The sequence below is a fragment of the Calypte anna genome, chromosome 1 (assembly GCF_003957555.1).
Source record: "Calypte anna isolate BGI_N300 chromosome 1, bCalAnn1_v1.p, whole genome shotgun sequence".
Lineage (NCBI taxonomy): Eukaryota > Metazoa > Chordata > Aves > Apodiformes > Trochilidae > Calypte > Calypte anna.
The window spans coordinates 14,703,126-14,717,393 of record NC_044244.1 but is presented as its reverse complement, the minus strand read 5'-3'; the positions used below and the strand labels follow the sequence as shown (position 1 = coordinate 14,717,393).

The 14,268-nt window shown below is 34.4% G+C and overlaps 1 protein-coding gene across 1 annotated transcript in view; it reads left to right on the top strand.

The window, feature by feature from the left end:
• Positions 1-14,268, top strand: part of LRRK2 (leucine rich repeat kinase 2) — a 63,184-nt gene that overhangs the window by 34,463 nt on the left and 14,453 nt on the right. The window contains exons 25-41 of the mRNA XM_030461527.1: positions 235-383; positions 1,309-1,402; positions 3,255-3,441; positions 3,798-3,979; positions 4,460-4,689; positions 5,637-5,764; positions 6,999-7,217; positions 7,890-8,091; positions 8,879-8,967; positions 9,544-9,731; positions 10,342-10,496; positions 11,522-11,668; positions 11,822-12,013; positions 12,379-12,525; positions 12,814-12,914; positions 13,077-13,267; positions 13,915-14,075. Of these exons, the coding sequence (XP_030317387.1) occupies positions 235-383; positions 1,309-1,402; positions 3,255-3,441; positions 3,798-3,979; positions 4,460-4,689; positions 5,637-5,764; positions 6,999-7,217; positions 7,890-8,091; positions 8,879-8,967; positions 9,544-9,731; positions 10,342-10,496; positions 11,522-11,668; positions 11,822-12,013; positions 12,379-12,525; positions 12,814-12,914; positions 13,077-13,267; positions 13,915-14,075 (2,762 nt within the window). The remainder of the gene's footprint in view (positions 1-234; positions 384-1,308; positions 1,403-3,254; positions 3,442-3,797; positions 3,980-4,459; positions 4,690-5,636; positions 5,765-6,998; positions 7,218-7,889; positions 8,092-8,878; positions 8,968-9,543; positions 9,732-10,341; positions 10,497-11,521; positions 11,669-11,821; positions 12,014-12,378; positions 12,526-12,813; positions 12,915-13,076; positions 13,268-13,914; positions 14,076-14,268) is intronic.

The window sequence follows — 14,268 nt, the reverse complement described above, 5'->3', positions numbered from 1 at the left end:
TGTAGTTCATTCTGACCTTTTGTACAAATTAATTAAAACAATCTAAATATCAGTCATGTTATTCCATGTTGCCACATGTACCAGAATTTTTTCTGACTGGTCAGTCTTTATATAGATAAGAGTCTTATTTTTGTTTTAACAGTGTAGCAAAGATCAATATTATCTTGCTTTAACTTTTTAGCTAATGGTTTCTGAAAAAATATGTTTGGTTTTTTTTTCTTCTTGTTATCATAGAAACAAAATGTCATGCATATGTTCACCCATATGCTTAAAGGAACTGAAAATTTTAAATATTAGTAAGAACAATATTTCATCCCTTGCTGAGAATGTCTTCATGAGCTGTCCAAAACTGGAGCAGTTCAATGCCAGGATGAATGCTCTTGGTAAGTATCAATGAAAATAGGATGCACCTCCTAGGAGTCATTCCAAGTCACAAAAGTCCTTACCCATGAGCATTTGGAGACTTGGGAGTACAGAAAAGGAGAATAGCACATATGTTTGTCCTGTTTGTACAGTTCCCTAAGCATCAGCTGTTGATGACTGTTGAAAGCACTGTACTTCCATTGGGCCTTGATGGACATTTGATCAGATTTGATGTAACTCATCTTGGTTTTACATTTGTAGTGGATGCTGTAAAAATGGTTGGGTGTACTTGAGATTTTGCAGTCAGGGAAGGTTCAAGTAAGAGAAACTATTCAGAGTTAGCTTGCTAATCTAGTACCAATACAGGTTTTATACTCTACTGAAATACATATCGTACAAACATCCTGGAATGCATCAGCAATAAGGTGACCAACAGGACTAGGGGAGTGATTGTCCCCCAGTACTGGGCACTGATGAGATCAAACCTTTAACACTGTTCAGTTTTGGTCCCCTTACTACAAGACAGACATTGAAGTCTTGGATCATGTCTAAAGAAGCTGGGAACGAGTCTAGGGAACAAGTCTGACAAAGAGTGGCTGGGATTCTTTAGGTTAGAGGAGACTGAGGGGGGGGGGACACCTTATTGCTGTCCTTACAACTACCTGAAAGGATGTTGTAACGAGGTGGGGATTGGTCTCTTCTCCCTAGTAACAAGTAATGGTACAAGAGGAAATGGCCTCATGTGCCAGAAGAGGTTTAGGTTGACTATTAGAAGAAACTTTTTCACTGTGATTGTCAAGCACTGGAACAGGCTGCCCAGGGAAGTGGTTGAGTCACCATCCCTGGAAGTATTTGAAAGATTTATAGATATGTGTAGATTTCCAGCCTTAAAAAATGTAAACAATTGTGAAAAATATTTATCATTAACCTCTTTTTCTGCTCTAGAAATAATACCTGACTTGTCATCCAGCATAACAAGCTTAAAATTATCCCAAAACCGTTTTATTAATGTTCCAGAAGCAATTCTTCTTCTACCACAGTAAGTTATTATTTTATTTGTTGAAATTATTGAAAAGTTCTTGTTGAAGAAGTCCTCATGGCAAAACCTTTGTTAAGCAGAAGATTCTGCATGTTTTACTGATTTTCAAGAAATCTTTTTTAACATTTTAAGTCCCAAACTTTATAGCTTTTAACAGAAGACTCATCAGTCACTTTTTCTTCATTATTTTGAGAAATTCTGTTTCTCAGGTTTCAGTCACTGTTATTGGAAATGTACTGCTTGACTGCTGAAGCTGACAGTTCTTGCTGAGAAGACTAGAAAGAATTTATTGTTTTCTTGAAACCAACAGTAAAAAGATACTGGCAATTTTCTGCAGACTTTTGCACAAGGCTACTGAGATAAATTTTTCACTTCCCAAGTATCACAAGATGTTTATTCTCAGAGAATGACACTTCCTCTAGATGGAATTGTGATAGAGATGCATATGACATTTGTTTTGCGACACCTTCAAAGCATTACTCGTGTGAAAATAGGACTTCTGCTTTTTTCTTTTTAATAAAAGTTACTGACCTTAAGAGGTCACTAGGATCAGATTGTGACAGGAGTGTTTGGAAGGGGTGATCAGATCAGTTATCTCATAGCTGTGAGTAGGTGTGAGTGCTGATGGTACTGGGAGGAGGCACACCCACAGATGTGTGAATTTACATTGATCCAATTTACATAAAGCATATAATTGTTAACATGCTGTTACACTGTTTCAGCATGCTAATGTTTCTAATCCCAACAACAAATTAAAATAAAAAGGTGCAGCTTTCAGGTTCTACATCTCCCAGCCCTGACAAATGAATTAGGATTTGCATGGATTTTTTTCATCTTTCATGTTCCACAGTAACATAAACGGTGTATTTGTCCAACAGATGACTTACAGAAGTGAAATGTTCTTTTTTATGTCGTTCTTAAATACATATGTAGTTGAACTATATAATTTATGCACACAGATGTATTTAAACAGTTTCATAGAAATATTCTGATAAAAGAGTGATGTAGCCATACCATCTGATGTTTGTCTTTTAAGTTAGGAGGAAGAGAGAGAGCAACTCAGATCACCTAGTGAGGCTGCATAGTTTATAATCTTGGGTTCTGCAAAGCTGATAATACCAGGAAGTTCCCTGTTGACCTTTTTTTAATTTTTTATCTTTTTTTCTTCATTTGAGATCTATATATATTAGTGTTACATTACATTGTGATTAATTTTTAAAAAACATTTATTCTAGTAAGACATTGCTTGTAATGGTGTACTGCTGCACTCACCTGTAACTGGAATGCAGAGCTAAACTCTGTTCTCTGTTACTTGGGTGTAAATATATATTAACTATGCTCTTCATAGTTGAATTACTGAATATTTGCACTACAGGAGTGTTAACCATGCTTATCTGTGTCTTCTACCAACGGGAACAGAGCCATACTTGTCTACAAATCATAGAAAGAAGAAGGAAATGGACTGTTATCACAATATGTACTTACTTAAAGTGACTCTTTAATTTATTGTCTGAAACATACACACACAGTATAGCATGGATGTTTATTTTCATGACCAGACAATTTCATTCACTGACAAATACACTGGAAGAATATTATACTGAATCAATCATAGGTATTTTCTTGTAACTTTTTTATGATGCAGTGAAGACCTACTCATAATATCTTAAAGTACTTTTGCTCATAGTAGTAATTCTCTACCTTCTTTGATCTACATTCCTGTCCAAAACCTCTCTATTCTTATATCTAATCCATTTGTTCATGTATTAAGAATTAATACAGTTCCAGTTAATCTCAGTGTTCTTTTTTTTTCGTTTGCTAAATTATCTTTTTTTTATTTTCATGTTTTTAGTTTGCGATCAGTAGATTTAAGCCAAAACAAGATCAGAAGCCTGCCTGGACCAATGCACTGGAAATCATTAAACTTAAGGGAGCTGTTATTTAACCATAATCAAATAGACATCTTGGACTTGAGTGAAAAGGCATGTGCATGGTCCAGGCTAGAAAAGCTACACCTGTCCCACAACAAGTTAAAGGAGGTAAAGTGTAAGATTCTATCTAAAGAAAATGAAGTCATTTTTCAATTGATTGCAGTTTTTCAATGTTTATTTATTTTCATGTCACCTCTGATAGAATTTAAAATTCTATTGTTAAAATGGTCTGTAAGTGCAAATAGTATTTCCAGTGAAAAAAATCACCATATCCTATTACACTTCTCTGCCTGGAATGTGTCATGTAATCAGTTTGTATAATGAATTCATGGCAAGGTCCTTTTTATTAAAGAAAATGAAACTATAACAGTAAAAATAATACCAAGTTTTATTAAATATTTAATATATTAATGATCGTACTTCTTTCTAACATTTAATTGCCCATTATGTGTTCTTTTCTTTAGATTCCTCCTGAGATTGGCTTTCTTGAGAACCTGACTTCTCTAGATGTAAGTCATAATCCCGATCTGAGATTCTTTCCAGATGAAATGGGAAGACTGTCCAAAATATGGGATCTTCCTTTGGAAGGACTTAATCTTAATTTAGACTTCAAACATGTGGGATGCAAAGCCAGAGACATTATCAGGTTTGTTGCCCTACCATTATTGAATACTTTTTACTTTCTTGAGAAACACCATCTCCTTTTAAAAAAACATGCTGGTTTTCATATGAAATCCACAATACTCTCTGGAATGTGTCATGTCATATATCAACGCACACACAAAATATTTAGGCTATAATAGGCTGGCTTCTTGAATTTGATACTTCTGTAAATCATGAAATAAGTGGTGCTTACCAATTACTTTTAATATATTTTTTATGTTCCCAGGTGCATTGTACAGAACATATTTTTTGGCAATTAAAAAAACACAAAAAAGACACATTCCTAATTAAGCTTTAACTTTCAAATCAGAAATCAGAATAGACTGTTAAAATCCAAGTAATATCAAACAGATACTGAAAATTTAAGAATGTTCATGGTTTTAGGTTTTTTCTTGCTCTTGGGTTCTGTTGATATTTTCCTTTATTATACACTTCTGTGAGTTCTTCAAATTTTTTATGCCAGATTTCTTCAACAACGACTGAAGAAGGCTGTACCTTATAACAGAATGAAACTCATGATTGTTGGAAACGCTGGCAGTGGGAAAACTACACTGCTACAACAACTGATGAAATGCAAACGAACAGAATTGGGCTCTGCAAAAGCTACAGTAGGCATTGATGTAAAAGACTGGATCATTCAAGGAAAAGGCAAAATGAAGAAAGAGCTTATATTAAATGTGTGGGATTTTGGAGGTATTTCAAGAGCTTATTGTCCTTTACTATTACCTGTTCTAACACATTAAAGCATTCCTTTTTAGTAGAATTAGCCTGTTAAAATTTCAATCTGTGGACAGTATAATCATAGAAAATTACACCAAAGGTCAAGTGACAACTTATGAATTAGGGAATTCTCTAAATTGGCAGCTAATGCCTCAAAATTTTTTATAAAGCCTCAGGAATTTCTCATCACTGAATGTGGTCTGACCACTTGTTTCAACAATACATCTGTTATTTCAGAATAGTAAGTAACTGCTTGTAATCAGCAGAAGAATCATCTTCCACTCTGTTTCTCTTCTAGTCTGGGTTTCTCTAGGCTCTACAGTATCACTTGTTCACAAGGTTGCAGAAAACAAAGCATTTGGGAGGTGTCTTTGAACTCTGGGTTTTTGGAAAACTTCCTATATTTGGAGGACTCAAGAACACTTTTAAAATTCAGGGGTATTTCAGGCTATAGATGTGTTATGTTTAAACATTGATCTGTGATCATTTAAATACAGTCTGTATCACAATCAATAGGCACATCTTCAATTGTGATTTGAAGAACTTAATCGTGAACTTAGGAGTCTTACTTTGAAGGTGCTGAAAGGATAGGAGAAAGGAGGGTAGAGAGAGGAAGGAAGGAATTAGAGTTTTAAAAGAATCATGACCCTTTCAATTTTAGAACTAGCTTACGGCTGAGCACCTACTTACAATTCATGCTTAATACAGGTTTCCTGACAGTTTAGATAATTTTCTTTGAGTCTTAGTTTAATTTATGGATCAGTGATCTGAGAATAAGTGTTCTGTTGCCTTTTTGTGATCTGAAGGTGTTAAATGAGGGAAGCACTAAACAGTGCAAATGTTTATATTAGTGCAAAATTTTTATTTTATGTTCATAAAATATGTTTATATAGTGCAAAAATTTATATTTTTGTCATTAGGACAAGAAGAGTTCTACAGTACCCATCCTCATTTTATGACCCAAAGAGCTTTATATCTTGCTGTTTATGATCTCAGCAAAGGACAAGCAGAGGTGGATGCTATGAAGCCATGGCTTTTTAACATCAAGGTAAGCCACAGATATGTGCAGAATGGAATTCCACTTTCCAAGAATTTGCTGGTGGACAGGAAAATAACCATAAATCTTTTTAGAGAGAGGAAGAAGAAAATGCTCTTCACAAATAAAAATAGTAAGATGATAATAACAGGAGCTGAAATACATCATACACTGAATATTAAAAGATTTGTTACATAGAAAGACATGATCAGCACCATTTTGTACTTAAAATTGTGCAGAGTAACATGTGAACAGTAGTTTGTATGTTCTGGCAATATTTTGAACTGACTGATAAAAATAAGAAAGGTGTAGTATTAAAGATATGACAACTTAAGCCTTGTTTTCCTTTTACGCCATCGTAAATTCAAGGGAAATCAGAATTTGACTCACAGCTGCCTGGATGCAGATTTGCAATTGTGCTTTTATGTGTGTTCTTAGCATCCTATTGCTAACAGAAATGGTTTCAGGACTGTGGTAGGGAAACTGGTCTGAGAATATGCCTGTATATTTTTCTTTTCCTCTAAGTGTTTTACTTCCATTCGATGGAATCACCCCGTGGTGAGCAGTACTTGTCTTTTCCTTTTGTATGATGGTTAATCATGGCTGGACAATGCAATTACATGAAGGTTTTGTATACTGATGCTGTTGGTTAAACTTGTCTCTTTCATTCTTTCACCTTGAGCAGAGATAACAGGACAGAAGGTTACACTTAGTTTAGTGTAGATTAAGACCTTTTCTGGTGTGTTCTTCTTTGCTATGCAGTACTTTCTAGTCTTTCATTAGTGCACTGTTCCAATGACAGCTAGCAGAGTACTCCTTCCTTTTCAGTTTTGTTGGAAGTTTTTAATAAAAAAAAAGAGTTGTCCTGCTTTTTTGCTAACAATGTTATTAATCTGCAAAGTATGAAATCTAGATATACAGTGCTTCCTTTATAAAAAGCCTTTTTTTAAAAATATTTCTGTTTTGAAATAGACTAATCTCTGTATGTTGAAAAATATGATTTATACTATAGGCTTTTTACTACCTTATCAAGTCAAGGCTATTGTATGGGATTGCAGTTAATTTAACCTGAATAAAGACGTTAAATAGTAGTTCATATTTCAAACTTATTTAAAAGAAGTATATTTAAAGAGCTTTTTTCTTTGTATTGATTGTGGTGAGTAGATGACACCCATTTTTTATAAATATAAACAATATAATCAATATTCACTACTGAGTTCATGGGTTATATGGATCTTACTAACAGGCTCGAGCTTCCACATCCCCCGTCATTCTTGTTGGCACTCATTTAGATGTTTCTGATGAGATGCAACGTAAGGCCTGCATGACTAAAATTACCAGAGAGCTGTTGAATAAGCGAGGCTTCCCAGCAATCCAAGATTATCACTTTGTGAATGCTACAGAAGAGTCTGATTCTATTATCAGACTTCGGAAAATCATAATAAAGGAGAGTCTTCATTTCAAGGTAATCTACATACTGTTTGTGATGTTGAAAACATTCTAGTTTTAGTTAAGTATATGCATTTTTAAACATTAAACACCTAAATAAATACATTTTCTGTGTGACAGCAAACATCTTGCCTTCTATAAAATGTTACGCACAGAACAAAACAAAAAAAAGAAAAAAAAAACCAGAAGAAAAATTGCTAGTTTTGAGTTTATTTCATTTTTGACCAAAAACAAAAAAATCAATTTAATAAAAATCTCAGCTAGGTTTTGTTTTCTAAACACTAAAAGCAAAAATAGAATATATAATTAAAATAGGCCATCCTTTTCTTACAAAGAAATCTGCCCAAAATCTTATTTTTGTAGGATGGCAATATGTAATTGCAAAAATAAGTACTGCAAGATTTCAGGGGGGCCAGGAATTAAGATTTTGTGGTTTCTGTAAGCCAACTAATCTTCCATTTACTGATTTAATTTCATGTAGAGTGAAACTATTCCTAGAAAGAGGAAAGTTAATTAAAGCAGGAAAGATGAATTAGTTACATCTATCTTTCAGAATAAATGAGTGTTCTTGTTTCTTCTTGCTACCACTATTGGGTGAACATATCCACCTTACATCTTAGTTTTATGGTCTGAACTTTAAATGGAGAAATTAATGCATTTAAGATTATTATTATTCCTAATTCTACAGATCAGAGATCAACCAGTGGTTGGTCAGCTAATTCCTGACAGCTACCTTGAGCTGGAGAAGAGAATTTTGCTTGAACGTAAAAATGTCCCAGTTGAATTTCCTGTGATTGATCAGAAACGTTTACTGGAACTGGTGCAAGAAAGCCAGTTACAACTGGATGAAAATGAACTCCCTCATGCAATTCACTTTCTGAATGAATCAGGTAAAATACTGTCTTCAGTGTATGTTTGTTAACTCTTCACTGCACATGAGCAGCAGACAGACCTTTTAAATCTCATATGTGATTGCCTCAGGGCAGTGAGCTGAGAAGTTCAGTTTTGGGTAGCATTAGTTTAATAATCCAGGTTTTTATATCATAAAGGAATTCCATGATATAAAGGATCACTACTGTAGATAGATAGATAGATAGATGATATGTATATGTATATATATATATACACATCATATATAGATATATATCTATATCTATACATCTACAGTATATATATATATATATCTACAGTAGTGATATATATCTATATATATATATATATATCTCATATATATATATATATATATATGAGATATATATATATATATATGTCTCTTACCCCACCTTGAAACTATCATACCAGCTGGTTAGACATCATAGTTTCTGAAGAAGGGTGCAGTTGTTATAATAGCTTGTTGTTATAATAGCTTGAATAGAATAGTATTTATTTTAATATATGTAACAGCTTATCTTAGTGCTGCACAGACTTCATAAAATTAAATAATAAACTATACAGAGCATAGCTGCTTGGCAAAAAGCCAAGTGAGATCACAAATTTAACAAAACACCTGAAAAAGATAAAGCTGAACTGCCCATGATTGCATTCTGCTCTGCTGAGATACTGACATCAATTCATTCGAATTGCTTGGGTTGAGTAACATAAGGAAAATAGCCCAGAGTAGGGTGTTTATTTTGCTTAATGAGAAATGCATTGCTAATTACAATATTCTTTGTGCAGGTGTACTCCTTCATTTTCAAGACCCAGCACTGCAGTTAAGAGATCTCTATTTTGTAGATCCCAAGTGGCTGTGTAAAATCATGGCACAGGTTAGACTCTGATTATCTATTTTCATGGAACTTATTTCACTGATTCAAACCACTGGAACTTAAAGTGATTCACCTTCACCATTTCTTTACTGTTTCATGACTTCAAGTTTTCTCAGGGCCCAGACTGGTTTATCTGGCTCTTCCAATTTCCATTGGAAATTACCTTTCATTCAGTGCAGGAAATGGGATGGCAAAAATGAGCCTTTAAAGGTAGTGGGGTTACAATTAAGAAAGACTTAGAGGATCATGTTGTCAGTAGCAGTATGTTTGTGTGAAGTACTGATACGAAAAATCACCTTTCAGAGAACACTTTCATGGATTAACTTGTAGCATAAATAATTTCCATACAGTATGGAGCAGTGAAGGCTGCTGCTGAGTGGTAGCACACTAGTGCTAGGTTAAATTGTCTTCTTGCTGGCTAGCATTGGGGAGATATTTGGTTTCATTGTGAAATGAAGTCTTCCCCTCCCCCCCCCTAAATAATAGACTACGAAATATTTCAGGGAACAAAGTTTGTCAGAAAAATGCAATCCAATGATGACTGTACACCTGAAATGGTTTTACTTTTTTTGAAAGATTCTGATGGTGAAAGTGGAAGGCTTTTCTAAATATCCTAAGGGAATTGTAAAGCGTTCAGATGTAGAAAAATTCCTTTTAAAGAAGAGCAAGTTTCCTAGAGTCTACATGTCACAGTACTTTAAACTTCTGGAAAAGTTTCAGATTGCATTGCCATTAGGAGAGGACCAACTACTAATCCCAAGCAGGTAAGCAAAGAGCTAAACCCACAAATGAGAGCCATAGAAATCAGGAAAAATAAACATCTGCCATCAGGCTAACTATCGTAACTGACCATCAAAGCAATTGGGTACATGAAAGCATGTTCCATACTTAGCACACTACATTTTATTAAATGCTTTCAGAGACATGTTAAGCTGATCTTGTAGCAGATAAAGTTTGCACTATAGCAGGATGGCAGATAAATGGAATATATAAATGAAATATATAAATGATAAAATGCTTTATGAGGATAATAGTTCTTTTACAGTTGTCATGCTTTGTGACTGCAAGACGATTATAATTTAGCCTTAATTTTAGCTGTGGTGTGCCAGCATTACAAATATGTCTATAAAAGATGACCATGAATTTCTGTAGCCTATTCGCTTTGAGTGAGAACTCAAACAGTCTCTTAATGAAGCGTGATGACAAAAAACTTGTGAATTTAAATGTGGTCATTTTGCTTTATGTGGAGCAGGTAACATGGTTTATCTGCCTCAGTTACAGGTTTCCCTAATGTGTTTAGTTATGCTTGTGTTGCTTAATGGAGAAAGCCATGTATGTGTGCATTGATTTTTATCAATATTTTTATTCTTTCAGTTTGTCTGATAACAGACCTGTTATAGAGCTTCCCCACTGTGAAAATTCAGAAATTATCATCAGGCTTTATGAGATGCCATACTTTCCTATGGGATTTTGGTCCAGGCTGATCAACAGGTTGCTTGAAATATCACCTTACATGCTGTCAGGAAGAGGTACAAGCTTTTTTATTCAAAAGTAATAGTGATCATATGTTTGCTTTTAATGCCAACACCTGCATATTAAAGCTGTAATTCCCAATATTTTTGCTTTAGTTGATTTCTGTCCACTTCATAAATGAGAAAAAGAGCAGTGGTCATTTTTTTAACTTAGAAATATCCAGGTGGTGCTGGATCTTTACAGTGGTGTGCAAAAGAAAGTGAAGGTTGTAAGCTGCCTATATTTTTCCTTTGCGTACTAGAGATGGAAGAAATTCTTGCATTTATGCAATATTGCCATTTGTCTCTATGAGGAATACAGGAAAGGATATGTCTTCCACACAGAAAACCAAACAATTTTGTGTCAGGTTCATTGATTCTCCTTTAATGAAAGAGGAAAAATTTCAATTTTTTCAGAAGGAGGGGGGGGTATATTTAATATTTTTTCCAATAATTCCATTCTTAGACATGAGATATATCTGCTGAACTTTTCAATTTAATTCATCATTGTTTTTTTAATGTGTGATTTATGAATACCTTTGACAAGTAAGGTATGAAAACTATGTATTGCTAATGCTCTAAAAATATGATTTATAACTGACTAGTCTCCTGGTATTCAGTTTCCTCCTAGGCAGAGAATTCCAGTTGCACCTTGTTATTTCATGTGTGTGTGATAAAGGCTTAAAAATCTAAATCACTGATCTTTTTTCATAAGTTGCCTAGAGTATTCTGGATCTGAACCTGAATGTAGTCAGCATTTCTGTAATATCTACAGTCATTACCTGCTACATGACTTACTGTCTGGTTAAATATTTAGTTTGTGGAGATGCCGTATGGAACTAAAAACCAGTTGACATATATTCAACTTTTGTGGGGCTATTCTGTCTGCAAAGTTGTAGCCTTTTTTTTTTTTTTTTGTTACTTGAGTAGACATAAGTCTACAATCATAATTAAGCATTTAAAGTACCATGAAAATTCTGCATATTTAAAACATAATATACACATTGTAGATCAAATTTTTACTCTGAATTTTTATTTTCTAGAGCGAGCACTTCGTCCTAATAGAATGTATTGGAGACAAGGCATCTACTTGAATTGGTCTCCTGAAGCTTATTGTCTCGTGGAGTCAGCAGTGTTTGATAACAACCCAGACAGCTTTTTGAAAATTACAGCACCTTCTTGCAGAAAAGGTTAATTTTTCCTGAGCCTGATTTTTGCTCCAGTTTAATTGCAGTTTGGCATCTTGGTTTGTTATGCTTTTGCCTTTGGAATGTAGAGTTTAGCTTTGTAATTACAAATATGGCAAATTGAGTCTGTAATTTCCCTTTTTTGGTTTCTTGAAGGGTGCATCCTTTTGGGGCAAGTTGTGGATCACATAGATTCTCTGATGGAAGAATGGTTTCCAGGTTTGCTGGATATAGATGTATGTGGTGAAGGGGAAACACTATTGAAGAAATGGGCTCTGTACAGCTTTCAAGATGGTGAAGAACACCAAAAAATACTACTCGATGACTTACTTAAAAAAGCTGAAGAAGGTAAATATTTTTGCCATTTGGTTGGGCCTTGTACAACTGTGACTTAAAAGACAATATTCATTACTACATTGTGCATACTAGGAGAATTCTTTCTTTTTATAGATATAAAAGCTCTTGGTTAGCTTGGTGTTGTTACAGAGCAACAGTTGCTGTCACATTCGATTGATATGTATATGGAACCATGAAGCAAAAATGTAAGATACATTAAGTTGAATGGCAAACTTAATGTTTCATATAGTTTATGTATGTGCGTGCTTATATATGAGCTGAATTTTATGTGCATTGATCATACACATTCAGAGATCTACAACTTCTTTTGAATGATCACTACCCTTTTTTTTTGGTCTCATTTATTTTTTTCTAAGGTGACCTTTTGGTAAATCCGGATCAACCAAGACATACCATTCCAATAGCTCAGATTGCTCCTGATCTTATACTGGCTGATTTACCCAGAAATATTATGTTGAACAGCAATGACCTGGAATTTGAAGAAGCTCCTGAGTTTCTCTTGGGTAAGCCTTATATAATATGTATTTTTTTACAGAGCTTATGTAAACAAATCTATTAAAGTCAGTTCTGCAACATGTGGAAATGTGTTTTTAAGGTATTCTGAATTTCAGATTATCAAGTTTTGACTTTCCATTAACATATATGACATTAACAATATACTAACATATACATGCTTAATGCAGTAGATGATCCACATGTTTTAAAATTGGACCTTTTCAGTTATTTTATTTTGATAAATGGTTGATATCCTTTTTTTTTTCATTATTCTTCTCAATTTTATCATTGAAAAGGTGATGGTGGGTTTGGATCTGTGTACCGTGCATCCTATGGTGGAGAAGAGGTTGCTGTAAAGATTTTCAATAAACATACTTCCCTCAGGCTTCTAAGACAAGTAAGAAATATTGCACTTTTTTCTGTAGTGCTGCTCTTGGTATACCAACCTTAAAAAGCTTAAGTAAAGTACAAGACTTCACTCCAAAACATTTCTCAGTTTACTTAAGAGTCACAGAGGCTATGCTATTTGCAGTGTTTCATCTGATTTTACATTTTGCAGGAGCTTGCAGTGCTGTGTCACCTCCATCACCCTAGTTTAGTGTCTCTGCTGGCTGCTGCAATCCGTCCCCGGATGCTGGTGATGGAATTAGCCCTGAAAGGATCTCTCGATCGTTTGCTTCAACAAGATAATGCAAGTTTAACCAGGACACTCCAGCACAGGATAGCTCTACATGTAGCTGATGGCTTAAGGTAAATGGAATTTCTACCATACTGTGAAAACAGGATGCAGCTGCAAGTAGGATATATTGCACATGACAGTCTTACTGTTTCTTATATCTCAAGCTGACTGTTCCCTGGGTCAGACAAATGCTTGTATTTTTATGACTGGTTAGCTGATAAATATCACAAACTTCTGCTACCTTTCTTTTTCTGCTAACAAATGGTACTCGTGTAATAAGAGCTCTGGGTGAAATTTCTATATGGCTGTTGATTTTTTACTAAAATGTCAAAGAAATTAATGTAGTGCATTTTTAAGGTTCTAAAAGTCCATCAGTGTCCTCAAGAGCTATTGACATGTGACTGCAAAACCACAAAACCTTCAAAAGAGCTCAGAGATCAACAAAAAAACTTCTAAGAGTCCATTTTCAAACTTCCAGTGACATTCAAATAAGACTTGGTACTAAAGTACAGCAATGTTTAGGTGCCAGTAAATAGTATTTCATAACTTTTCTGAAGTCAGTATCCTCTAAGGTGGTGTCATGTTGGTGATGCTTGACATATTTCAACACAGTATTTAACATTTGAAAGCACTGTTTACTCTAATGGCAATAGAGCATTCCTGTAGAGATGCATTCCTGAATTATGAATGCTTTCAATAATACTTTTTTTATTAACAGATACCTGCATTCAGCAATGATCATCTACCGTGATTTAAAGCCTCACAATGTCTTGCTCTTCACCCTGTATCCCAATTCAGCTGTTATTGCAAAAATAGCTGACTATGGCATTGCCCAGTATTGTTGTAGAATGGGAATAAAAACCTCTGAAGGCACACCAGGTATGGAGAAATGCTTTGTTTTGTCAAAAATCAGGTAGTACACCTTTTGTTTAGTTTGTAAGAAGCAACTCAAATTTATACTCTAGTCAAAATCAAAAAATGTAGTCCTACAAGTTATGATGGCAGATTTATACCTCTTGGCCTTTCTTACTATTCATGTTTTAACCCATTTACTAAGAATCAAGGAGTATAT